We start from the raw sequence: 27,992 nt of genomic DNA on the forward strand, positions 1-27,992 counted from the left end.
TTTTTTATGTCATTAAATTGGTTGTGATTGAAAGGATGTTTTAATCATTATTTGAATATTTGGGTTTTCTGCATTTTTTTTTCTGTGTAATTAGTTTTTTCTAACGACTAAATGAGATTAAGATTAAGGGTGTTCATGGCTCGGTTTGAAATCGTAAAACCGTCGAAACCGGTCATCAGTTCGGTTTCACGGGTGATTTTTTTCTCAAGTATTGGTCGATCGGTTTCAATAATATTAAACCGTAGCGAACGATTTGGTTTACGGTTTGTACCAAAAACCAACAATAAAAAAACTGGACGGACCATATACTTTAATTATATTTGAATATTTTAGATATTCTATATTATATACATATAAGTGTATATATAATATTCATATTAATTATTCTCTAAATACTAATGAAAGATGGGTTGAGGCCGAAATCCGAACGCAGTAACAAGTTGCAATGAATATGTCTTATAATTTTTTTTTCATGAAACTACTAATCTCCAAATAATCTACATTTCATGTTTTCGGAATGCTTGTGTTTAAACTTTAAACGTCACTACGGTCACAACCCAACATGCCCAAACCGTGAAACCAAATGGAACCAAACCGTTACTAACGGTTTGGTTCGGTTCGGTTTAAAAGTTCAACGGTTTGGTTTTGGTTTACAAGAATCAAAAACCGTTACTAACGGTTCGGTTCACGGTTTGACCCAAAAATCACGAAAACCGGACCGTGGACACCCCTAACTGAAATTGAAATTGAGACTTGTCAACTTTTGAAGCAAATTCGCTTGTAGGCAACAATATTTGTCGCGTTTTTGACCTTGGATCAAGTGAAGTAAAAACTGGCTACTTAGATTATAAAGATAAGTATATACATGATGTAATTAAATGTAACGAAATAATTTATCACTCTACCATGATTCTTCGTTAAAATTAGGGTATTCAGTATTCTAACGCAACGTTATTAGGTGTTATGCGATACACAAATCCTAGTCACTTCTTACATGAAATTATGTATGTATTACCAGAACAAAATTTCAAATTTCAAATCCTATCAAAAAAACAGATTGGAGCATGTTATTAAAGGTGAATTGTACTGTTTTCAAACTTCAAAATATGGAAAGAAAGTAAAACATGTTAGGTTAAAAAGTGAATGTAGGGCAAGAGAGTACTCGACTTTATTCACATCATTTGGTATCTACTCCTTCACTCCATATGTACCTTTCTACAAATAGCAAATTAGATCAAATAATTATTAATAACATGAATGATTATATCTGGTTAAAAAACGATAAGAATAGTTATTGATTACTCATATCCTGGTGGTCTAGTAGTATGGTGTTTGTTACATGATTTAAGTTTTTCTATATGATTTTGTGATTTTTTATATCATTTTAGTATTTTAGTGATAAAATTGTTAGATTTTGTGATTAGCTCTTTCCTTTGGTTAAATTACACTTTAAATGTGCAAAATCTGGATCACGAGAAAAGAGCTAATCACATAAATGCACGACTTTTAGAGGATGTTAAATCATATAAATATCAACATATGTCGGCTTTTGTTACGGTGATGGTGTCATTCCCACGAGCCACTTTAGAGCATCACCAATAGGGTTGTGTCAGCTAATCACAGGCGCGCTCATATCACACAGATCAAGGTTGTACCCTGCCCCATTCTCCCTTCTTGAAACATCCGTTTGAGGGGGCTTATCCTCGTGTATATATCAATTCTACATCTACAAGACTACAAGCTCTAATTTCTCTCTCCTCCACAATGAGATCACAAATAACAAAACAAACACGTCCTCTTAGAATTATGTACATTTTATTTTCTAATCCAGCTTTTTTATTTATATTTAAATTACATGATGTTAATGAGGCTATACATAAATAGTTGAAAAGACTATTTTAATACAGGCTAGAGCCTATACAAACACAACTATCACACTATCTTTACATCACGGGCATGCCATACAAGGTTGTATAACATGCAAAAGGTGGTTAAACAAATTGTAAAAAAGAGCAAATCATATGACTCGTATGATGTGTTTGACTGACAAAAAATTACTAATGTGACTACTAACAAAGTCCTAATGTTCATTTCCGCTCTATCATAAGATCATATGCCAAGCTCTTGTGTGTATGCGCGCACGTGTATTGTTTATTAATTATTTTGTGAACAAATATTTTCTTGTGTTTATGAAAACGCGTAGTAATGGTTTGTACATCAATCACATGCATGGTACAACTAAGTGATGCATCTCAAACATATTTTAAACATGTGGCAAAACCCAAAAGCATAACAAGTCCAAAGGACGAAAACGACAAAGAACATGTAGGCTTATAATTGAGGAATAAATAGTGAGACATGAAATGCACTAACAACTTATATGTTTGTGTAATTCTATATAACAAACTATTTGATTTATTATTTAGCATATCAAACTTTTATTAGGGTAACATGTTACATGTAGATCCTATAGACAAGTTATAATTAAGGTGTAAATGAGTCAAGCTGTTGGTGAGTTACTGACTTACTGGGAATCAGATTGTAAAAACTCAAAACTAGTCGAACTTAAACGAGTTAATGCCCGGGATTGAGCCTTTAATAAAGTTCATTTAGACTCACGAGTTTAAATGGACCTATACTCGATATAACTATTTATTCAGTTACATTTAACCTATAGATATTTTGGGTTTACGGTTTACCACACCTTAAGTGTTTTGAGGAGATGTCAAACGATTTATGCTTTGGGAGATGAGAAGGTTTTTGAACCAATTAGCGGAGCTAGCTGCTGAGCTTTGGCTCGGTTAAGCTCTTCAAACAAATGAGCTTGGACCGATCCAATCTAAAGTCTTTTAAGGTTGTTTTACTAGTCAAGCTTGATTTTGGAAAACTGTATAACCCTAGGCGAGCTTGAGCTCAAATTTAATGAATTCTATCGAGTCAAGCTTCATAATTATCAAGCTCGGGCTCGGCTAGGTTACACCCCTTGTTTTAAATTTTTAATTATTATTTCCATCATCGGACCGGTTTCATCGTATAACTACGTTAAAACAATTTATTAAATCTGAAATAAACAAAATATAAAACTTTAGTAAATGTAGTAAATGTATTTTATGAGATTTTAAATAAAGAAAATTAGCAATTTCAGTCCAACACCGTTCCAGCTTCCCGGTTTAACCGGCTTACCTGCTGCCTGCTGGTGCGGTCCGCTCCGGACTAGTTCTAAAAACTGCCTAAAGCATGAGGGAGTCTATATGTGTTACATACGTATTCGATACTCAAGTGACAACATTCACATAACATTTTCAAAGAGTGACAGTGAAAAAAAATCTAATATCCAACCCCGAACTCAAGAAAATCTCTCCCATTTAGAATGCTCGAGTGATGATCGATTAAAAATTTAAAATCCACATTAGCATTAACCGACAATATGCGGAGCGCCAAAGCAAGAATACAAATATTGTCACAACAAACTATAAATAGTGAATAAATGATCTGCATATTTAGTTTTTAAATTTTATTAATTTAGATCTCGCGTGTTGAGATAAATGTGACTCGGTTTATCACTGAAAAACGAGGTTACTGGTTGTGGAGAAAACCCGGTGTAATCCTTATTTACCTTTGTTTTGCATAACCTGTAAATGTACCTCATTAGACTTCCTTCTACCTGAGCAGAAGGTTGAGCTCCAAATTCCTCCAGTGGCATCCACTAAAAAAAAAGTTTTATATCAATCGAATCGAATCATCCTTCTGATCAAAAGCCCTAAAAATCAGTTTGAAATTCGGAAAAAAGTTAACGCCATTAAGTTTTCTTTAACGGGGGGGGGGGGGCATTGAGCAGGGGCAAGCTTACTTGGGGCCACGGGTGGCCCGGCCCCTCCGTTTTTTCGACGAAAAATTTGAACATAGTGTAAATTTACCCGTTTCCGACTGAAATTTTGAGCCCGGCCCCCTCGGTTTTTTGCTCGGCAGTGTAAATTTATCCTTTTTTGCCCGAAAATTTTTATACATAGTGTAAATTTACCCGTTTCCAACAGAAATTTTGAGTCCGGCCGCCTCTGTTTTTCGTTCGGCAGTGTAAATTTATCCTTTTTCAGCAGAAATTTTTTATACATGGTGTAAATTCACCCGTTTCCGACCGAAATTTTGAGCATGCCCCCCTCTAGACTATGAATTCTTTTATACATATTGACTCCGGCCCCCTCGACGTGTATGTCCAAGCTTCGCCACTGGCATTGAGAGTTAATTTTTTAAATTTGGGACCGCCAGTGGCTATAAACTCGGTTGGGATTATTATTAGCGAATAACCTTTAGTTGGGATTATCAAAATGGTCCGTTTAGACCCATATGGCCCGTTTAGGATAAAACACAACCCAAACTTACTAGTTCATAAGCAAACGGGTCAAAATCGGATTTCTAGATTGACCCAAGTTCATTTTGCTTAGAACCCGTTTTGACCACCCGACCCATTGTTCAGGCCTAGAAAATGGGTCAAACTCTGATTTCTAGTTCATAAGTAAACGGGTCAAAACTCAAGTTTGTTATTTAACGTGTAAAATTAACACAAGCCAAACGAGTTACCTTGGCTGCCTCAATTTCTAGTTCTTGAATCTCAATATCAAACGATAATGCGCGCATCATGCACACGAAGAACAAATCTGATTTCCCGAAAAACACCTTGTGCCATTGCCTGCCACAAGTAAATAAATCCATCCGTTAATGGTCAGATCATGATCAATATCCAATCCATTGGCACGTTTAAAAAATATACCTGAATGCTAGTACTTGCAACAAACTCTGTATCTATCTGAAACAAGTTACATCATACGCGTTATGTATATTACTAAATAGGGAAATTGGATGCTACTAATCCCAACTATGACCTGTTGGACGGGATTAATCCCAACTTGGGAAATGTTTACTGACAGTCCTAACTTTGAAAGTATTTTCCTCCGGCGATCCCATACTAACTGAAAGTTAACCCCGTTAGTTTTTTTATGATGTGGACTGTATGCAGTCCACGTCATCAAAAAAGCAAAAACTAACATGGTTAGCTTTCGCTTAGTGTGAGATCGTTGAAGGAAAATACGTTCAAAGTTGGGACTGCTTGTAAACATTTCCTGAGTTAGGATTAATCCCGGCCAATAGACCAAAGTCGGGATTATTAAAATTCAATAACCCTAATGAATATCACATATTTTGAAATATATCATAATTCATAAGACATAAATTTAATCCCAACTCAGGAAATGTTTACAGACAGTCCTAACTATGAAAATATTTTCCTCCAGCGATCCCATACTAACTGAAAGTTAACCCCGTTAGTTTTTTTATGACGTGGACTGTATATGTGGCAAAATGTTTTTGCCACATAAGTAGTCCACGCCATCAAAAAGCAAAAACTAGCATGGTTAGCTTTCGGTTAGTGTGAGATCGTTGGAGGAAAATACGTTCAAAGTTGGGACTGCCTGTAAACATTTCCTGAGTTGGGATTAATCCCGGCCAATAGGTCAAAGTTGGGATTATTAAAATCCAATAACCCTAATAAATATCACATATTTTGACATATATCATAATTCATAAGACATGAAACTAGACCAAAAGATTAAAGCTTACTCCCGTCTCTTCTTTGACTTCTCTAATTACCCCTTCCGAAATCTCCTCCCCCTGTAGAAATAAATTTCTACGTTTATTCGGAAAAAGTATGTACCAAATTTTGTTAGCATAATAATTAACTGAAACATATACCTCTTCAACAATTCCGGTAGGAATCTTCCAGATACCACTTCCCCGCAATCTCCCGTTCTTTTCTTGAACAACAAGAATCTACAAACACAAGGTGGCAAAATGTCCTATGCAGTCAATCTCGGTGGTATCTCGTTTATCAATCCTCATGTGAAATATAAGTCAGAATATCGGTACCGATAATATCAGCGATATGTGACCGATATATCACTGATATTCCCGATATCGGTGTTTTAAGTCTTAATTTTCGACTTTTAGTGTTTAATGTTAGTGTTTTGAGTCTTAATCAGTTCCTACTTGCTACAATTGTTAGTGTTAAATATATATAAATTCTGCATGATGTTAAAATTACTGATATCCCACCGATATCTCAAAAATATCGGCCTCGGCCGATATTTTATATTTTTCCGCATTAACTGCTTAGATCAATACACATGTAGCGCCGAATACCATGATGGTTAGTAAATAACTTAATATACCTCTCGTTTATCGTTCAAGACAACAGCACCAACACCTACTCTATGAGTAGCATTTGCAGGGATTGTATTTGTTGTTTCGGGAATCCAGTTAACAAGCATGAGGTAATCGGGTTCGGCATGATGATAACAAAAACCCTCCTGTTAAAAAAAGAAAGCATTACAGCAACTGTAAACAGTTATCCCCTTCAAGAAACCGTTAGATAAAACCTCCTAAATCATTATATTTCAAACAAATAGATTATCACTGAAAAAGGGCTGTAAAACGAACCGAACGTTCGGAGGGAAGTTTGTCTATGTCTGTTCGTTTAATAAGTGACCGAACATGAACAAGAAAGTTCGTTCGATTAACCAAATGAACAAATAGAGGCCACATTCGTTCAGTTGTGTTCGTGAACGTTCGATGATGTGTTCCTTTACGTCTGTTTATGTTCGTTAATGTTTGTTTGTTTATGATTCTTCATTAAAAGTTTTAAAAAAATTTAGTGACTTTTCTAATGTTATCATATAGATTTAAGCAAAATTATTAACTATAGAACAAAAATATATATTATGTGATTAATTATATGTAAAATTAACATATGAATATGAATGTTGAAAAAAATATCAACACAAAATTGGTAGCCCGACGAAACTGTTGACACTAACCATTCTTGGTTAGCCAAATTAAATATAGCGTTGTTTCTATTCATTTCTGTTCATTCGTTTGTGTTTGTGATTTGTGAACCATTCACGAACAAGTTCATTTTCTTAATGCACGAACACAAAAGAAAAAAATTGTTCGGTTAGGTGTTCGTGAACCGTTCGTTTGTCAAAAAGCTTAACGAACGAACATGAACAAGGCTTGTTCGGTTCAATCCGGTTCATTTACATCCCTAATTATCATTGTAATAATATAGCTTTTTAAAAAAATACATTTAAGTATTTTTAAAACTCAAAAAAGAAAACAAAAAAAATGTTTGTGGGCTGTTACCTTCACTGCGGTTCAACAAGATTTACAAGATGAATAGGCAGTTTAATCCAAACACCCCTCTTGCCCTATATAAAACCATTCTAAAATTAGAATGAATTAATGGAAGTCTATAGCATACCGCTCAGTAAGCATAATCATAATCATAATAATAATCATCATAATAATAACAATAATAAGATAACAATAACAATAACAATAACTAAAAACTATGCAACCATCTACAAATTTGTAGATTTTTGGCAAAGCAAAGTGGCTATAAAAACAACTACTGTGGCTTCATGAAAATAAATAAAATAGAGAAAAATAATAATAATAATAATAATAATAATAATAATAAAATAAGTAAAAACTATGCAACCATCTACAAATTTATAGATTTTTGGCAAAGCAAAAGTGGCTATAAAAACAGCTACTGTGGCTTCATGAAAATAAATAAAATAGGGAATAATAATAATAATAATAATAATAATAATAATAATAATAATAAGTAAAAGCATGCAATCATCTACAAACTTATCGATAGAATAGAACAGCTACTGAAGCTTCATAAAAATAAATAAAAAATGGGACATAATACAACCTGCAGTGTCCACCGTGACATTGACGTTTTAAGCCTAATGAGAAAATTTGCAGGGTCCATATGTTCATTTAGCTCTACCACTATACCACCATGATCATCATTGACTGCAGGAAGTAGTTGGACCTCTTCAACTCCGTCTTTAATTATCATTCGGTCCATCAAATCGCAGTCGATATAATGTTGTTGGTTTAATCCAAGGGCTAATGAACAACAAGGTAAATATAGTTATCAATAAGATATTTACTCGACCTGCTCAATACTGTAGGGATGTACAAAGTCGGTTTCGGTTATGGGCGCTATTGCCTACTGGGGGCTCCCATGGGGCTTCGAAGCCCTGCACACCGCAGAGGGGCGCCTTTTTTTTGGTTATTTTCGGGGGGGGGGGGGGGGGGGGGTTCACAACGATGGGCGCCTAAGGAAGTGGTGGTGGGGCCATGTGTTTGTCTCCCTCTCATACACACACATATACATACATGTGTGTGTATATTGGGGCATCCAAGGGGCTTTAAACCACAGCGGGGCGTTATGGAGAAGGGCATCGAAGCCCCCCAATGCTCACGTGGCGTTGGTGTGGCACTGTGGACGGGCTTAGATGCCCCCCACCATAGAGAACGACCTTATGGAAAATTGCGTAACCATAACCAAACGGTCAGTTAACCAAAGACCGGTTATCCGGCGTTTATGGTCAGTATCGGTAACATTCGGTTGGTCAACTGACCAATGTATTTTTTTAATTATTTCTTTCCTATACATTTGTTTATTTTTTTTATTATTAAAATTTCGAAGCTGAAATATGCCGGTTCCAAGCTTGGTTATAGACAATTACAACATTAATTATAAATATTAAGCTAAAAATGGAGTACAAAAGATGAAAATAGAAGTATAAATTTGAGAGAAAAAAACATACATACAAGGCTCGGTTTGGGTTAATTCCAGGGCCGGCCTAGGGGTGTGGCGGGGTAGTCGACGGCCACAGGCCCGACACCCCGCTAGGCCCGAATTTTTAAAAAAAAAAAAAATTATATGTATTTTTATAAAAACATATTATGTATAATCAATGTTTCAACATAATTTCATAACCACTAGCTTGGTCTAGTGGCAAAGAGGTATAACCTTTAACCAAGAGGTTGTGGGTTCTAGTCTTAGTTGAGACATTTTTATGTTTATTTTTATACACAAGTTTTTTACACAACTCAAATCATAGCTAAGTAAGCTCACTTAAAATTAAATTGTTTAAACCCAAAAAAATGTTCCTTTTACTTGAGGCCCGAAAATTTTTTCGCCTTTGACCCAAAAAAAATTTCGTCGTTTCGGAGCCGGCCCTGGTTAATTCGGTTTACAAAGACACATTAACCATAACCATAACTAAACGGTCTGTTAATCATGTTCACTTAACCATAACCGACGGGTTTTGTTGGTTATGGTTAATAAGTTTTTCAGTTAACACTTCGGTTTTCGGTTATGATTCGGTTTTTGCTCACACCTATCTATATCTATGCTATATATAATACACCAAACGAGGGCAAATTAAGACACCGATTTTTAAGTAATTTACAACACTTAAAGCATGAGATACATGTGTTAGTAAGGGTAAACATGTCTTTTAAACACAATCCATTCAACTTACAAGTTTGGTCCCTCATCTTTAACCATATTATGTTTTTAACTTAACTTGTAAAGTAACTTCTCACCCATGATTTTTAAACGACTATAGCCTTTCATACGTTAATATTTTTATAAACAAATTGCACCATAAAAACGAGCATTTTATTCTCTTTAATTTGGATATGATATTGTTGTAATTTTTTTTTTTTCATTTTAAATAAATTAATATGTTACGTATGGGTGTTCAGTGTCGGTTTTGATGGTTTTTAAGTTATACTTGTGAGTCCAACCGTTAATACTAATTTTTCGTCGTCCAAAACCAAACTCAACCATTGATAGTTGAAACCGAATCGTTACTAACGGCCTGGTTCCAGTTTGGTTTCACAGTTTATACTTTAATAATAAATTTAGTTTAAAATAATTAATAAATAAAATGTACCGTCAATTTTAACTAAAAACCAACATAATATGATACTTGAGATGATCATAAATAAAAAATGATAATTTTAGCCACATAAATGGTAAATATTAATGGAAGATCTAGGACGTGAAATAATAACAACAAGGATTACAAAAGGAATCATATTTCAATTAGGTTAATTTACATTCTTTTCTGGTTTCATGTGGCCGGTTGCCAATATAAACTGCGAACCAACCGTTCACTACGTTTTGAAAAATTTGAAACTGACCAACAATTCGAAAGTAAAAAAGAAAAAGAAAAAAGAAGTCAAACCAATGACCGATTTAAACGATTTTAAGGTTTTAGCCGAACCATAAGCACTTATATTTGTACGTGATTAACAGGTTCAAACACTCGCTGCATCGCGCGGGCACCCGCCTAGTTCAATATGATATGTCTAGATTCCCAAACAAACTTAATCAGATGTAAATTATCATGCCGTCACGAATCGTAATATTAAATACTATATTATTATCTATTGGTAATAGTAAAGGCGAGAAGTAAGTAAGTACCTGTTGGACGTTAAAAACAAGGAGAAGATATATAACAATAAGTCTAGCTAGATGAAGCTGCGAAGTATATCCTACACGCGTTTTCATATGTTACGATCGCCATAAATGAAATTAAGTTAAACTAATTCATAAAATAGCTCTTTTTTATTAAACTTTTACAATTCTAACCAAAGACTTATTAACTAATTCTCAAAATAGCCGTATTATTTCTTCGGATTCGACCGAAACAATACATTATCCGAAACAATACATTATTCTTAAAAGTTGATATAAGGATGTAAAAAACTAAAAATAAGGAATCCCAACCACCCCTTAAACTCACTTATATTGTTATTTTATGATATTGTAAAAACTAAATTGATTAATAGATTTTTTTTCAATTTTGAGTTTTAAATAATTTACAAAAATCTACGTATGTAATTAACATGTTTTGGACGAACATAAACAGACATAAATATTAAAAGGTATTGAAAACATTTAGTGAATAAACATTAACGGACACATTATCGAACTCTCACAAACCCAATCGAATGAGCATGCCTCTGTTCGTATTCGTTCATCTAGTTAATCGAACAAAATCCCTTGTTCATTTATTAGACAAGCAAACATAATCAAACTTTTCACCAAACAGTTCACAAAGTACGATTCGTTTACGACCCTGCTTAGAAACAACTAGGGATGCAAACAAGCCAAGCTACTATACTCGAGCTCAAATCAATACAAAACTCGAAACGACCCGAGCTTTATCAAGCTCTAGCCTTAAATAAAGCTCATTTAGTTACGAGCCCAAACTCAAGCCTCGTACGGGAATTCCTTTTATGCTCATAAAACATTAACGAACCTTGTATATTTTTAGTTTTAACCTAATTTGAACTTCCATGTATTAAGTCAACACCATACGAGGCGAACCTGATCCTGAGCTTAAAAACAACTTATGAGCCGAGCTCGAGCTTTAGAAAAAACATCGGAAACAAGCTGAGCTCTAGCCCTCGTAAGTCAAAACGAGACATGTGAACAAACTGAACGAACACGAACAAGGGCATGCTTGTGTTTGCTCATTTAACTTCAAACGAACCGAGCCAAGCTGCTCGCGAGCTACTCGAGCTCAGATCGGAAAAACACTCGAAACAATCCGAGCTTCATCGAGCTCGAGCCGAGCCCAAGCCTTAAATAAAGTTCATTTAGTTACGAGCCCGAGCTCAAGCCTTATACATGAAACTCTTTTAGGCTCATCAAGTCTTACCGAACTTTGTGTATTTTTAAGTCAACACCAAATGAGCCGAACCCGATCCCGAGCTTAAAAAACACTTATGAGCCAAGCTCTATCTTTAGAAAAATTTTTGAGAACAATCCGAGTTTGAGCCCTCATAAGTCAAAACTAGGCATCTAAATGAATCGAACGAAGGGCATGTTTGTGTTCATTCATTTAACTTTAAACGAACCAAGTCGAGCTGCTCGCGAGGTACTTGAGCTCAAATCAATAAAACAAACTCGAAACAACCCGAGCTTTATCAAGCTCTAGCCGAGCCCAAATCTTAAGTAAAACTCATTTAGTTACGAGCCCGAGCTCAAGCCTTGTTCGGAAAGCTCTTTTATGCTCATCATGCCTTAACGAATCTTATGCACTCTTGTAAGGCCCCGAACCCGGTAGCCCTACTTTAGCGTCGGATTTACTCATAAACACAGTTCTTACAAATCAGAGTTCATTAAAACTTTCGCGGAATATAAAAACTTTCATGAAACGTTACAGCAATCCAAAACTTGCCTTAATTAAACATTCTTGTCTTTCAAAATAAACGTCAATTACATTAAAACATCTTGAGTCTTCAGATGCCAGTCTCCTATTCGCCCACCATTTGCCCGCTCAAGCTAGTTGTCTCATTCTACTCACCTGCGTGCATACTAAAAGTCAGCTACGCTGAGTGAGTTCTAGTTAATCGGACGCCATACAATACATACACATACATACATAGCCGAAGATACATATCCATACCTAACTAGTTACCCTTCTGTTCTACATACATACTTACTACCATACATACATACATATCTACAATCACTAACCTCAGTCTACCGAGAGTACGTTCATAGTCCGCCGTCTATACCTGTACTCAAGGTCGTGAACACGTAAAAGGTCCGCAGTCCTTACCTATGTTCACCATTTATGGTACGTGCAAGGTCCGCAGTCCTTCCCTATACCATCCTACATCCACAACACGTACAAGGTCCACAGTCCTTCCCTATGTTGCAACCTAAAACATAGCACGTACGAGGTCCGCAGTCCTCCCCTATGCTACCACAATACAAATACAGCACGTATAAGGTCCACAGTCCTTTCCTATGCCATCCTACATCCACAACACGTACAAGGTCCACAGTCCTTCCCTATGTTGCAACCTAAACCATAGCACGTACGAGGTCCGCAGTCCTCCCCTATGCTACCACAATACAAATACAGCACGTATAAGGTCCACAGTCCTTTCCTATGCCATCCTACATCCACAACACGTACAAGGTCCACAGTCCTTCCCTATGTTGCAACCTAAACCATAGCACGTACGAGGTCCGCAGTCCTCCCCTATGCTACCACAATACAAATACAGCACGTATAAGGTCCACAGTCCTTTCCTATGCTGATGCCTATCTATAATACGTATAAGGTCCGCAGTCCTTAACTACGTTGTCGTCTATTATCTGTAACACGTATAAGGCCCACCGTCCCTATCTACGTTTACATCTATCATCTACTTTACGTATAAGGCCCGCAGTCCTTAACTACGTTGTCGTCTATTATCTGTAACACGTATAAGGCCCACCGTCCCTATCTACGTTTACATCTATCATCTACATTACGTATAAGGCCCGCAGTCCTTAACTACGTTGTCGTCTATTATCTGTAACACGTATAAGGCCCACCGTCCCTATCTACGTTTACATCTATCATCTACATTACGTATAAGGCCCGCAGTCCTTAACTACGTTGTCGTCTATTATCTGTAACACGTATAAGGCCCACCGTCCCTATCTACGTTTACATCTATCATCTACATTACGTATAAGGCCCGCAGTCCTTAACTACGCCATCACCAGCCGAGTCTATGTCCGACAAAAGCTAGAGGGATTTGCCATCCTAACTTACTATGTCGAACGTAGAACTCACATACCATTCGTGTACCTGTATACACATACTTCACACATACAATAATTACATTATAGCATAAGAACACTCTAGGCGTTCTTTACATCATTCATTTAACAACCATACCCCTTGTCGATACGTGCAATATCCGAAGATTGTTCACGCCCCGACAAGTATTCATTTGTAATGTTCATACATCTTCGATATATAATATTCGTACATTTATTTTTAACCTGACAGTACGCGCAATATATCCGAAGATCGTTCGCGTACCGACAAGCAATCATTCATATCCATCACATATATCACATATGGCATACACTTATCACTTAGGATAAATGTATTAACAACACATCGAGTATGCACACAGCCCCGAAAACATAACAATGAATGGGGCTAGAAACTCACCTGAACTCTGCTTCTTCCTCCGATAGTTGTAAATCCCTTCTTTAACTGAGCTCGGCTGACTGTATAAGTTACACGTATCAATACTCGCCTGATTTAATCTGGTGGCCTAGTATTAGCTTACTTTTACTTATCGTTTTTAATTTATTTTCTAATCGAACTTAACTTTAGGCGAAGTTAAACCTTAAGCGAACTTGGCTTTAGGCGAAGTTATCAGTCAGGCGAACTTGGCCGTAGGCGAAGTTATCAGTTAGGCGAACTTGGCCTTAGGCGAAGTTACCAATTAGGCGAACTTGGCCTTAGGCGAAGTTACCAGTTAGGCGAACTTGGCCGTAGGCGAAGTTGTCATCAGGCGAACTTAGCTTTGCAGGCGAAGTTCATCAGGCGAACTTAGCTTGCAGGCGAAGTTGTCCAGCTGCAGGTACTGTTCGTCCTTAAATCCCTTAATCATCTTCGTTTCTTAACCAAATAACTCGATTTAGGTATCCACGGAATCGTCTGACCAGCGCCTACAAACCCCAACCATCAAATCGACCTAACATCGATGTTTAAAGGGTGCGATTTAGGCATATAGGTTACGGGTTCTTTTATCAATCGATTAACCCATCAAATCATATCCATTTTCAGTAAGTTTAGCTTTGTTGGATTCGTTTTTACCATACAAACACAGATCTATCATTTCTATACTAATCCAAACCTAAACGAACAAGTTCTCGATATAAACGTACCGTAAATGAGTCGAACTACGAACACGAGCTGGTCTTGTTGCTTTGGTTCGTCACGACGATCTAGCACCAACGAGCTCGGGTCCTCGCCTTTGGATCTTGGTTCGGGTTGTGTGTGTTTTGGAGTGTGTAGAGATTAGGATGGATAAATGGATGGAATGGAAAGGATTGGGGTTTAAGGGGGTATTTATACTCCCTTAAGCCCATGGACCGAATGCCCATATTTCCTTTTGGTCCATATCTAATCCCATCTAATTATCCTACTAAGTCTTCATATTTTGCTATTATTATTATCGTTCCACTAACTCGTTTATTTCACCCGACAAAATAATATAATAAATATTACTTTAGAAATTTCGGGATGTTACAACTCTTAAGTGTTACCTTATTAAGTTGCAATTCAAAAAGGGATAGCAACACAACTTGTTGCCCGCCCGCCTTCTGTTTCGGCGTAATCACTCTCTTGCTTATTACAACAATTAATGAAAATGATCCAAATGATACGTAGTTCCATCTTAAGTTAACACTAAACGAACCAAACCCGATCCCGAGCTTAAATAAACAACTTATGAGCCGAGCTAGCCATGCATTAACTTAACACCAAACGAGCCAACCCTAATCCCGCGCTTAAAAAAACGACTCGAGCTCGAGCACTCGTAAGTCAAAACGAACCAAGCAAATAAACCTCTGTAGTCGTCTGCACGTTTTCTGTATCCACCATTGGGGTTCTTCAGTGTACACACACCCGTAACAAACAAACAAACAAACACACAAACTGTGTGATACTCCATTAACACACACACAGTCGTTTCAATTGAAGCTTCTCTCTCAGTGAATCAATCGGCCATGTCTCTAGGTTATGCAGAGAAGCTATCGTACATAGAAGACGTCGGCAATGTCGGCATGACTGAAATCCATGATCCGCCTCACATATTACGTGATAAGGTTTACCGATTATTCGCTTACACATTATGCTGTTGATTAACTGATTTTGCTGCTGTGATGATATAATTTGCTTAATTAAGTTGCTTAGGTTTTGTAGTTGAAGTTTATTGTGAGATTAATTGTTGAAGAAGATGAATATTAGTATGTGCATTGATACTGTGATGCTTGGTAATTGATTGATTTGCTTGATTAAGTTGCTTAGGTTTTGCTGTTGAAGAGAATTAGTATGTGCATTGATGTTTATTTTGTCATTGATATGATGCGGTTACGCTTTTTGCTCTCGATTAACTGTTTATGCTACTGTGATGCTTCGTAATTGTTTGATTTGCTTGATTAAGTTGCTTAGGTTTTGCTGTTGAAGAGAATTAGTATGTGCATTGATGCGGTTATGCGTTTTGCTGTCGGTTAACTGTTTTTGCTACTGTCATGCTTTGATGTGGTTAATTAAGTTTCTTAGGTTTCGCTGTTGAAGAGAATTAGGATGTGCATTAGTGTTAATTCCTCATTGATATGATTAGCTTACACATTATGCTCTCGATTAACTGTTTTTTGATACTGTGATGCTTTAATTTGCTTAATTAAGTTGCTTAGGTTTTGCTGTTGAAGAGAATTAGTATGTGCATTGATGTTATTTTTGTCATTGATATGATGCGGTTATGCGTTTTGCTCTCGATTAACTGTTTCTGATACTGTGATGCTTTGATTTGCTTAATTAAGTTGCTTAGGTTTTGCTGTTGAAGTTTATTGTGAGGTTAATTGTTGAAGAAGATGAATATTAGTATGTGCATTGATACTGTGATGCTTTGATTTGGTTAATTAAGTTGCTTAGGTTTTGCTGTTGAAGAGAATTCGTATGTGCATTGATGTTAATTCCTCATTGATATGATGTGGTTACGCGTTTTGCTCTCGATTAACTGTTTCTGATACTGTGATGCTTTTATTTGCTTAATTAAGTTGCTTAGGTTTTTCTGTTGAAGAGAATTAGTATGTGCATTGATGTTAATTCCTCATTGATATGATGCGTTACGCGTTTAGCTCTCGACTAGCTGTCTTTTGATACTGTGATGCTTTGTAATTGATTGATTTGCTTGATTAAGTTGCTTAAGTTTTGTGTTAGAAGTTTATTGTGAGATTACTTGTTGAAGAAGATGATTATTAGTATGTGCATTGATGTTTTAATAACTCATAGCTGTTTTTGCTACTGTGATTCTTTGAAATTGATTTATTTACTTAATTAGGTTGCTTAGGTTTTGTTTATTGTGATGTTACGTGTTGAAGAAGATGAAATTAGTATGTGCATTGATGTTAATTTCTGATTGATATGATGTGGTTACGTGTTTTGCTCCCGATTAGCTGATTTTGCTACTGTGATGCTTCGTAATTGATTGATTTGCTTAATTAAGTTTCTTAGATTTTGCAGTTAAACTTTATTGTGAGATTAATTGTTGAAGAAGATGAATATTAGTATGTGCATTGATTACTGTGATGCTTCGTAATTATTGATTTGCTTAATTAAGTTTCTTAGGTTTTGCAGTTAAACTTTATTGTGAGATTAATTGTTGAAGAAGATGAATATTAGTATGTGCATTGATGTTAATTCCTCATTAGTATGACGTGGTTACGCGTTTTGCTGTCAATTAACTGTTTTTTGATATTGAGATGCTTTGTAATTGATTGATTTACTTAATTAAGTTGCTTAGGTTATGTTTTATTGTGAGATTACTTGTTGAAGAAGATGAAACTTAGTATGCGCATTGGTGCTAATTCCTCATTGATATGATGTGGTTACGCTTCTTTCTCTCGATTAACTTTTTTTTGCTACTGTGATGCTTCGTAGTTGATTGATTTGCTTAATTAAGTTGCTTAGGTTTTTCTGTTGGAAGAGAATTAGTATGTGCATTGATGTTAATTTCTCATTGATATGATGCGGTTACGCGTTTAGCTGTTGATTAACTGTTTTTTGCTACTGTGATGCTTCGTAGTTGATTTATTTGCTTAATTAAGTTGCTTAGGTTTTTCTGTTGAAGTGGATGAAATTAGTATGTGCATTGATGATAATTTCTCATTGATATGATCCGATTACGCGTTATGCTGTCGATTAACTGTTTTTGATACTGTGATGCTTTAATTTGCTCAATTAAGTTGCTTAGGTTTTGCAGTTACACTTTATTGTGAGATTAATTGTTGAAGAAGATGAATATAGTATGTGCCTATGTGCATTGATGTTTTAATAACTCATCAATGTTTTTGCTACTGTGTTGTTTTGTAATTGATTGATTTGCTTAATTAAGTTGCTTAGGCTTTGTATTTGTAGTTTATTGTATGTTAACTTATTGAAGAAGATGGAAATTAGTATGCGCATTGATGTTTGAGTTCAGTTTGTGATGAGTGTTTAGGATTGATTTAAGTTTTGAATTAATTGCACTCAACACCATGGTCTGGAAAAGCTCACCTGATACAGACTGATGGAACATAAATTTTAACTGCTGCAACGAAAATTGGTGTTATTATCATCAGAATCAATTGCAGCAGGCTTAATTTGTGATGCTTTTTAGTTTGATCCGTGTTGTTTGTAGAGGCCTCACCTAGGGTTACTAAAATATACCTCCAGTGAGTTCTGCATTGTGTTTCTCTGATCAAGTGATCATTGTTGTTATGTGTATTAAAGGTTTAATGGTCGAAATCAGTTATATTTTACAACTATGAACTGAGTGCAACCATGCAAGGGTCTAAAAAAGCTTATTCAATACAGACTGACTGAACTTGAAATTGTAACCGTTACAACTACAATTGACATTAATATTAACAAATTCGAAGCCATCAAGCTTAATCTGTAATGATTTTTTAGTTTAATCTGCATTACTTGTAGATACCTCACTCAGTGTCACTAAAATATAACTCCAGTGAGTTCTGCATTGGTGTTTTCATGATCAAGTTTGATTGAATGAAATGTTTTAGGGATCATTGTTGTTTATGCATTTTTTAGGTTTAATGATCAGTCATATTTTATGCAAGGGTCTTAAATAGCTTATTTGATTGAGGTTGTATCAGAAAAAGAAACTGTGACATTGACGCAATTGATTCTGATGATTCTTGGACAGTTGTGAAGTAATAATGTAAAATTCTTTTGATATGCTTGCTATTAACACTCACATATTGGCTTTGTTGTATCCACAGATTGAACGGCTTACCAAGATTATTCGTAAGGTTTGCTCCCAACTTCCCTTGATATTTTATGTTTCACTTATGGTGTATAAGACTATAACTCTATAAGCTTTCTTTCAAATTTCAACTAAACTTTATCATGTTTTTATATCACTTGCAGAGTAAGCATTTAGTTGTGTTTACCGGAGCTGGGATATCAACCTCTTGTGGTATACCCGATTTTCGTGGGCCCACAGGAATTTGGACACTTCAGGTATATTACTAAGATTTCCTCCTTCATGTTATGTTATACTTGCACAAACATTGTCTTTTTTAATATTTATATACTAACAAAATTTAGCATATATTGCGAATGTATTATCTTGCTACATACTATTACAATAGGAATTAGTGGATTTATAAATGACCTCTAATTAGTTGCCTTTCAATTTTGAAGAAAATTAAAAAACTATTAATCTTCACCTTTTTTGCTCAATGCAGCGGGGAGGCAATGCTTTGCCAGAAGCCTCACTACCATTTCATCGTGCAATGCCAAGTAGGACCCACATGGCTTTGGTTGAGCTAGAGAGGGCTGGCATTCTTAAGTTTGTTATTAGTCAAGTATGAGTCGTTAATCCCTTCTCTAACTGCAATCTAGCCTACTACCATTTTATTGTATTTTAAGGGGGTGACTGGATGTGCGATATATGAAACTGATTATCTGATTACTGCAGCTGGAAGTCACATTAATTAAGTGTTTGGATAAGGTCTCTGATTGTGATCATCTGATAATTTAGGGGTCAAAGTCAGCTTTGACCTTGAATTTCATATCAACTGCAATAAAACTGCTTATTTGAGGGAAATTGAAAGTACTTGTTAATACGATAAAAATGGATGTTTGTTGAAATTTTAGATGCTAGTTTTTAATAAGTAGACTAACAGATAATTTATTAAAATAGTATACAGTTAACAAATAAGCTATTGTACTGTTAAGAATATAAAAGAATGTCCTTTTGGTTATTTTATTTGTTAGTTATCTAAATTATTAGGATTTGCAAACACTTAAATAACTTAATATCTATTAATACAAGTTACAAAAGTGCATCCAAACATTACTATTGTTAGGCTTATGTAATTGCATAATTCTGTTGTTAAGCCCGCTATTTATAATTTGCTTTGCTTGTGTCAACACTGGTTTTAAGATTTCGCTTTCATATCAATGTGCAGTTTACATGTCTATCTATAACTAGTATTTATGCTAGCAGGAAAAGAAAATGCAGTTTTGCACAATATGTAATCACACACACTGTTATGAATATAACCTCATCCAACCTGACCCACCAAATATGCTACTGCTGTTAAATTACAGAACATTGATGGCCTCCATCTTCGATCTGGAATACCTAGGGAAAAACTTTCAGAATTGCATGGAAATTCCTTCATGGAAAAATGCACATCGTGTGGTAACGAGTAAGTGCCATCCTAATATGTTAAGAAAAACATTGTTTTTTGGTTTCCAGTATTTTACTATTTGTTCAAGCCACACATTATACACTTCATTCTTTAAAATTTTTGTAAACTGATTTTCTCAGAAATCACTTTTATCATTTTGACATGTGAAGGTATTTTCGGGACTTTGAGGTTGAATCTGTTGGATTAAAGGAGACACCACGTAGGTGCTCCAATGTTGACTGTGATGCTAAACTTAAGGACACGGTTCTTGATTGGGAGGTATTATTTGTTGCTTCTACTTAAAACAATAGTTTATCTGATTGTCATGTTATTTGCTCTCTATTTGATCTTGGGTTTATTAGGTTAGGCTTTGAAGTGATAACTAAATAAACATTAGTTTTGGTTGAAGCTCATGATCAATGCTCTGTGTTCTTTTGCAGGATGCTCTGCCCTTCGAAGAAATGAATCCAGCTGAGGTGCACTGTGAAAGGGCTGATGTTGTTTTATGTCTCGGCACCAGGTAACTATTTACGCATTTATTACTTGGGTTTTATGGGGTATAATTGGTTGGAATGCAAAAATATGAATCCTTTGTGGGCGTATTAGTAATTTCTACCCTTTTCAGTTTACAAATAACTCCTGCATGCAATTTGCCTTTGAGGTGTCTCAGTGGTGGTGGCAAGTTTGTTATTGTGAATCTTCAGGTATTTCAAGATTTCGCTTTTGTATGAGTAGTTTCAGAATTTAATGTTATTTTATTCTTATTTCTATTTTGTTTTATTTTCACATTTTCTGCAGAAAACTCCAAAAGACAAGAAAGCAAGTCTAGTAATCAATGGATTTGTAGACGAGGTGCTGTATGAAAGTATTAAAAAGAAAATTCAGAGTCATTTTTGAAAAAAACTGAAATCTTCATAGTTCGTACTTTTAGTTGTAAAATATCACTTGGTGCAGGTGATTGGTGGAGTCATGGACATTCTCAATTTACGAATTCGCCCTTTTGTCAGAATAGATCTTCTTCAAACCATTTTTACCCAGGCAATGAGTTTAGGTAATTTCCTTTCGTTTTTAATTTATAATAACTTAAGTTCCTTAAAATTATTATTGTTAGTCAATCAGTTTTCAAATTTAAATGTATATATTATAATTTAGTTTGAGGTTTCTTAGTTTCTTTTATTTCAAATACTCGCTAGTAGATATATATTCAGATATGGATTTGACATTAAAATGGTAAATATAAATTTATAATTAATATATGTTTATTAAAATATAAAAATAAAGGAAGTACTTATCTTTTCCTAGGCATGGTCATGTCTAGTCATAGTTCGTATAAGAAAATGGTAATCACTCCGGCAAGTTCCTTTCTCTTTTTTACTCGTCCCAACTGGCCAAATAATCTCAACCGATAATATCGGCAAGACAAACGATATATAAGAAGCAAAATACCGGCGATATATTGGTCATTATCGCCGATAATATCGGGAATGATATTTTGCACTGATATATTATCAGGGGTCAGATAACCGATATTGGCGATATATCACCGATATTAACTGCATAGATGGTAAAATATGAAATTAATATACATACTAAGAAACATATTTGAATGATTCTTTACATTCATGTATAGTTCACTCATATCCATTTTTTTGGTTTACAGATCAGCGATATGTCAACTGGACACTCCGGATAGCAAGTGCACATGATAAGAGGGCTCTGCTTCCATTCGTGAAGTCTGTTGAGGTGAGTCAGCTTTGAAATTTATATTGTTGTGATTATTTATGATAATTCCTTAATTAATTCATCCATATTTGGTCTAGAGGTGGTGGTTTTAACTTTTATCGAATTTACTAGCGATTGGGTTGATTTGGGTTGTTTAAACTAATATCTGTTTAAACTGAAAAAGGGTCAAGAAATCTTTTTGTTAAAAGGTGAACAGGTTAAAGTTGCCCAGAGTCTACTGTAAATGCATACAACTTTCCAAATAATTATTCAAAAATTTAGATATAATAATATTGTTTTTATAATCACAATTAACACATTAGTTATCTATGAAAGATAATAAAGATATGATTGGATGATCCGTTTGAAAGATAACTGATATGTTAATTACGATTGGAAAAACAGTGTTACTACAAAAGCTTATATAAATTTTTGGATAAAAACAATTTAGGAGGTTGTATGAGTTAAGAGCAAACTTTTAATAACAAACACATGATATTGTTCGGATTATATCAATGGTGTAATCTGCTTTCTGGTTGAGTTCTAGTGACTTTGTGGTTTGCTGACTTGTCACTTGAAATATTGCATTTTAGGTATCGTTTTCAGACCACACAATGAAGGAGGTTGTTCTAGATAAGCATCCTTTTCAGCTTAAAAGGTAAAACTCAATACAGTGTTACAATGTATGTTTACTGTGCATAGGAACATGGCCAAATGTTACTGTCTTATAGATCCTACTTTTAGAGGTGGCGATTTTAACTCATTGACCCATAAATGAGTTGATTTGGGTTATTTTTTTGATTCGCATGGGTCAAAGATATAAGCTTTTAAAAATCGGTTAAAGATGGAACGTATTGAGTGGGTCAAAATGATTGCAATTTACCACCTCTTAAATTGATTAATCCAGAAGTTTTATATTACTATTTTATTCATTTGATACATTAACTATTTATGAACATCAAGAATAACCTGATTTGTTCTGACCCGTATTAATGATACCTGTTCTGACCTGAACCCCTTACGAACCGTTACCCAACCTGCCCGAATCACACAATTTGCCGCCTCTAGATTCCAGTGTCAGTCAATGTATTTTATGTACATTGGTATTGTATGCTAAATTAACCCTATATATAATGCTAAAGATAACTCGTAACTGTCGTACTAAGTTCATGTCTAAATTTGTCAAAATTCAGGAGAACCGTTTGTAAAATCGAACCATTTGATGTTATCTTAAAAGTTAACTTCAGTGAAGGCTGTGGATGCTCGTGCAGCAGAATGAAGATCCCTATCGATTTTCATGTACGGGTATTTTCATTTCATTCCACACATAATTTTTTTTATTTAATTTTATTCATTATAATTCATATGCAGACATCAAGAGACGAATTAAAACATGATGAAGAATACGTTTTTGGAAAATTGAAATCTAAAGCTATTAAAAGCTCATCTTGCGGGCAGAATTCAATTATCGAGAGAAAAATGATATCCTCGCCAAAAAGTGAAGTTATAATCCGTGCCATTGCGACTAATGTTATATGGTACGATGAAATTACGGTTAGAACGTCTGGGGCTGGTTCTTTAGGCAAATGCTCACTGAAAAGAAGAAAAGACGGTAAGAACGAAACGGAAGCAGCTCGCAAGCTCCCCAAAGGGCAATATAGGCATGATAAGTTATAGACCCGACAAGTGGTTTGTTTTTTAGACGGTGTACATACATAAATCCTTGTTTTTGGTAGACTGTTATAGAATGTAGCCATGTGTGATGTTTGGTTGGTGTCACCCGAACTACGGTCGAAACTGGATGGGACGGACCAAGCTGACCGGGAACTAGTAAATATGAACTATTGGATGGAAAAAAAAATGTGTACGGTTTCGGTTTGGTTCAGAATTGTTTTGGTCTCATACACAATGGACAAACTCGAGTTTTTATAAGCGGGAAAGTATAAAAACAAAGCATTCCCATTCCGATCAACGGTTTTATAATCGGCCTGGTCTATCAAACCGGTCGCCTTACCAGTTCAGTGGTTGGATCAATGTCAAAAACCGGATGATTTCATATATTACTGATTCGATCTGAGTTCTCTTTGAATAAGTTCGACAGGGATCGCAAAATCATAGTCATTTTCTCTATCTAATGAATGTAGAGTCTGCTTTAAATTTCAAATCATCCGCCTTGTATCCACCCCTCGAGTATATGCTTCGACAGGAATCACACAATAGTAGTAAACCTCTAGTAAAATATTTGTGTCCAGTTGGCCCTTTGTCACTCGCAATGTTGCACTTAGTTTTAAAAATCAAAAAGAGTTAATGACCATTTTCGTCTCTGTGGTTTGTGATTGCTCATAAACCAATAGTCTGTTTTAAGGATTGGCGACTTACCCATTTAGTGACTTTGGCACTGGGCGTTCACATTCCCAAAACGGGTGTTGTCGGGTGGGTCGGGTGAATTCAATAATAGACGCCTCTTGGCATTTGGCATTCCAGCCTTCCTATATATATTTTTTAAGTTCTAAAAAAAGTTATATATTACTAATTTAAAACATAATAAATAATCATTTTATCTTTTAGTTGCAAAGTATAGAGCTTGTATTAAATGAGATTTGAAAAAAAAATTCTGAAAATCCGTTCCAAAGACCGGTCTGATTTGCCAATCAGAAAAAGCATTTTGAAAATGGTAAACCAGACCGGTTATATAGCAAGTTCTTGGCCCGACTGGTCCACTTCTGAGACCAGTTAAATATTATTCTTAATGTATTGTGGCTTTTAAAAGTCCTAAAATCACAAAAATAAATATATCTTATATTAAACAATAAAACTTATATAATTACAATACACATAAAAATTAAAGTTAAATAATTTAATTTGCATTTAACCATTCATTTAATATAAAATCATCAATAGTGTGTCATACTTCTTTCAAACTGCACATTTAAGTGCAAATTTGGTGTATAACTGTATATTAAAAGGTCATATAACAAAAGTTGTAACACATTAAAAGATGATAAACATGTCATCTACATTAAACTTTGGACAACCTAATCTTGCGATTAAACAGACGTATGAGGAGGTACACCTGCAACACGCTTGCACCGACCAGAGCAGCCGATTCCACAACTGCTTTGTGCGTGGCTCTTCTACTCATCCCTTCGTTTACTACAAGTCAAAGGCGGTCAAATCAACGAGAATAAGTGACCGTTTTGCCACTAAAAAGTTGCCTTTATCGTACGTTTTAGAGATGCGCAAATGGGCTCGGGACCGGAAAGTCCCAAATATGATTGGGCCCGGTCCTAGCTAACCGAAAACCCAATTTGGGCCATAGTATTAGCCGGGGCCTCTTCTAGGCCCAGTCTAGCAGGAAGCCAAAAAAAGGCTGATAGCCTGGTCCCAACTCCCAACTTGAGATGTAAAAAAAAACCGGTTTGGGATCGGTTCACTGCAAACCGAACCGAACCGGTTTGACAAGAAAATCGGTTTCACCCAAACCAACCCATCATGTCGGTTTTGGGAGCGGTTCCCCTTCTGGACTACCAAACCGGTTCTAAACCCAACCGAATCGAGTTGGACCAATTCGACCTTTCTTGCTCCTAAAACAGTTTCTAAACCGAACTGGTTTGAGCCAAACCGGTTTGGACTAGAGGTGTACAAAACCGGTTTTAAACCCGAACCGAACCGTTTTATAAACCGGATCGGTTTGGTCAACGACTGGTGAAAACCGGTTTGACTCAAACCGGTTCGGTTTATAAACCGGTTTAAAAGCAAGATAAACCGGCCTGGTCACCGGTTCGGTCCGGTTTTACCCGGTTTTTTTCAGGCCGGTTCGGTTTTAAAACTGGTTTGGTAGATCTTAAGGGGGAACTAGTCCTGAAACTGGCGGTTTGGGTGAAACCGATTTTAAACCCAAACCGATTTTAAACCCAAACAGATTCGGTTTAGGAAAAAAAAAGCGGTTTTTTACACCTCTACTCCCAACAGGTAAAATTCCAAAAATGCCCATAGGACAAGCCATTAAAAGAGATTATATAACAGTGTCCCAGTTTCACTGCATAACAGTTTATTATACTGTTAAGAGAGTTTAAGAGATCATACTTAACGCCTGCCGTTCGATTTCACTCCCGAGCCAATGTTGTTCAAACAGAATGGCATCTAAAGCATTCACTAACTTTTCCAACTGTTCCAGAACTGGTTTGAAATGATCTACCAAAAAAAAATAATAATAAATAAATCAACAAACCAACTGAACATTCAGTGAACTGTTCGTGAACCGTTCAGTGAACATTCGGTTGGAAGTTCGTTTATGTTCGTCCGTTTATTAAAAGAACGAAGCATGAACAAAAGTTTTGTGTTTATTTAATTATTTTATATTTTTATTTGTTTTACTATTATGTTGTTTTTTCTAGAGCTGGGGTCTCGTTGGAAGCAACCTGGTTTGCCTGCATCCTACGCTCCCAGACCCTACTGATAGCTTTGGCTATTCGCGGGATTTACAGGGTATGGTTATTGTTGTTGACTTCTTGTTGTTAAATAAACGAACGAACATGAACACATGTTTTGTTCGTTCATTTATGTTTGTAAGCGTTCATTATGGTAATATTTATGTAGTTTTAAACAACTTTATTTTTATGGTTTTTGAATGAATCTTGACTTCTGTATGACTCATCATCTACTTAGTGTTTTATATTTGTTCGATGTTTTTATTTATGTTAGTTTACGTTAGTTCATATGTGTTCCTTTATCTTTATTCATTTATGTTCATGAACTGTTCATGTAGATTTTAAACGAAGGGGCAATTTCATATATACCCTTACAAATATTAAAAATATCATATAGACCCATGCAAAACTAAAAATATCGTATATGCCCTTACAAAATTATAAATATATCATATACACCCAATTCATTAAAAAAATTAAAAAATGGCCGTATTACTCTAGTTTGATTAGATGCAATAAAAGGTTTTACAGTGCAGACCATTCGATGTGATAAATCTTCGAATGGTTTGCAATTTTGAAGAAGTGATGAGAGACGATTTGCTTGTCGTTAAAGGTGAGAAACGTCAGTTAAAATTAAAATAATAACATAGCGTATAAACATATTATGCAATGGAAAGGGGTAGAATGGTCTATTCATTAAAAGAGGCATAGATAAAAAGTTATTTTTTTAAAAAAATAACAGTAAAATGGTCATTTATTAAGTTATTATAAATTAATAGGGGTATATATGATACTTTAATTGTTTTTATAGGGGCTTATATGATATTTTAGTTACTTTGTAAGGGTATATATGATAATTTAAGTTTTGCTTGGGTATATATGATATTTGTAATGTTTGTAAGGGTATATATGAAATTAATCCTTATACGAATGAACATAAACGAACACGAACACATTAACTTTTTAAATAAACAAACACGAACACAAGAGAAATAAGGTCTCACCATCTTTTGCATGCTCAGGATCATTATAATTGGGGCTAGGATGAACATCAAAGTCTAGAGTTGCATTATGTGGTGATCTGTTGGTGAAGCAAAACCTATAAACACCTTCAATATATACAAGAAAATCCGACTTTTCGCTTATTTTGTCACTAAAATCTTGAATGTGTTCGCGGTGTGGTCCCGTCACCTAATAATCACAACATGATCATCAAAAGTTTAAAACTCATTAATCCAAATCTTTGATGTAGGGGTGTAAACGATGCTGGCCCGAGCTCGGCTAGTTTTACCAAGAGAACTCGAGGTCGGTGCGTTTGGAGCTCTGTTTCTTGTCTTCGTGCAGGCGTGGATGCTACGGCATTCCAGAGTGGAGCGGGAGGGAGCAGCTCTTGACCCATGAAGGTAGGTTTGGTCAACCTACCCGAGGCGATGACCCAGGCGGCTACGCCTGCTTACAGTACTGGTTCAGTTGCTCATCCCGTTGAGCCAACTGTTCCAGCTGTAACATTATCCCCGCCGGCTGTCAGTGCCATTTTCACAGAATCCATCACTGAGCCGGCGGTGATTTCTCTTGCGGGTTCTTCCGCAGCCGCGGCCACGGTTGTGAGTTCACCTCCGGTGAGTTCACCTCCGTTGGTTTCCACCGCGGCAGCCTCCACCATGCCTCCTCCGGCGCCTGCG

At 35.7% G+C, this 27,992-nt stretch overlaps 1 protein-coding gene and 1 pseudogene across 2 annotated transcripts; one reads left to right on the plus strand and one right to left on the minus strand.

The window, feature by feature from the left end:
• Positions 1–3,463: 3,463 nt before the first annotated feature.
• On the minus strand, positions 3,464–7,984 carry LOC143613598 (nudix hydrolase 2-like; annotated as a pseudogene). The gene is made up of 8 exons (XR_013150145.1): positions 7,772–7,984; positions 7,192–7,256; positions 6,222–6,359; positions 5,746–5,823; positions 5,614–5,664; positions 4,769–4,804; positions 4,579–4,687; positions 3,464–3,706 (listed from the first exon to the last, which is right to left on the minus strand). The product of XR_013150145.1 is annotated as a nudix hydrolase 2-like (transcript).
• Positions 7,985–15,281: 7,297 nt separating this feature from the next.
• LOC143613602 (NAD-dependent protein deacetylase SRT1-like) lies at positions 15,282–23,926 on the plus strand. Its single transcript, XM_077087268.1, has 14 exons — positions 15,282–15,562; positions 18,740–18,769; positions 18,888–18,980; positions 19,208–19,327; positions 20,076–20,176; positions 20,329–20,437; positions 20,599–20,678; positions 20,784–20,862; positions 20,957–21,010; positions 21,113–21,209; positions 21,819–21,901; positions 22,474–22,538; positions 23,074–23,179; positions 23,252–23,926. Exons 1-14 carry the CDS (start codon positions 15,464–15,466, stop codon positions 23,555–23,557), a joined length of 1,422 nt encoding a protein of 473 aa, XP_076943383.1. The 5' UTR covers positions 15,282–15,463; the 3' UTR covers positions 23,558–23,926.
• The last annotated feature ends 4,066 nt before the right edge of the window (positions 23,927–27,992 follow it).

This window comes from Bidens hawaiensis, unplaced genomic scaffold (assembly GCF_021521415.1).
Source record: "Bidens hawaiensis isolate Kalapana, Puna unplaced genomic scaffold, B.hawaiensis_p1.1 tig00037739_1, whole genome shotgun sequence".
Taxonomy (NCBI): Eukaryota; Viridiplantae; Streptophyta; class Magnoliopsida; order Asterales; family Asteraceae; genus Bidens; species Bidens hawaiensis.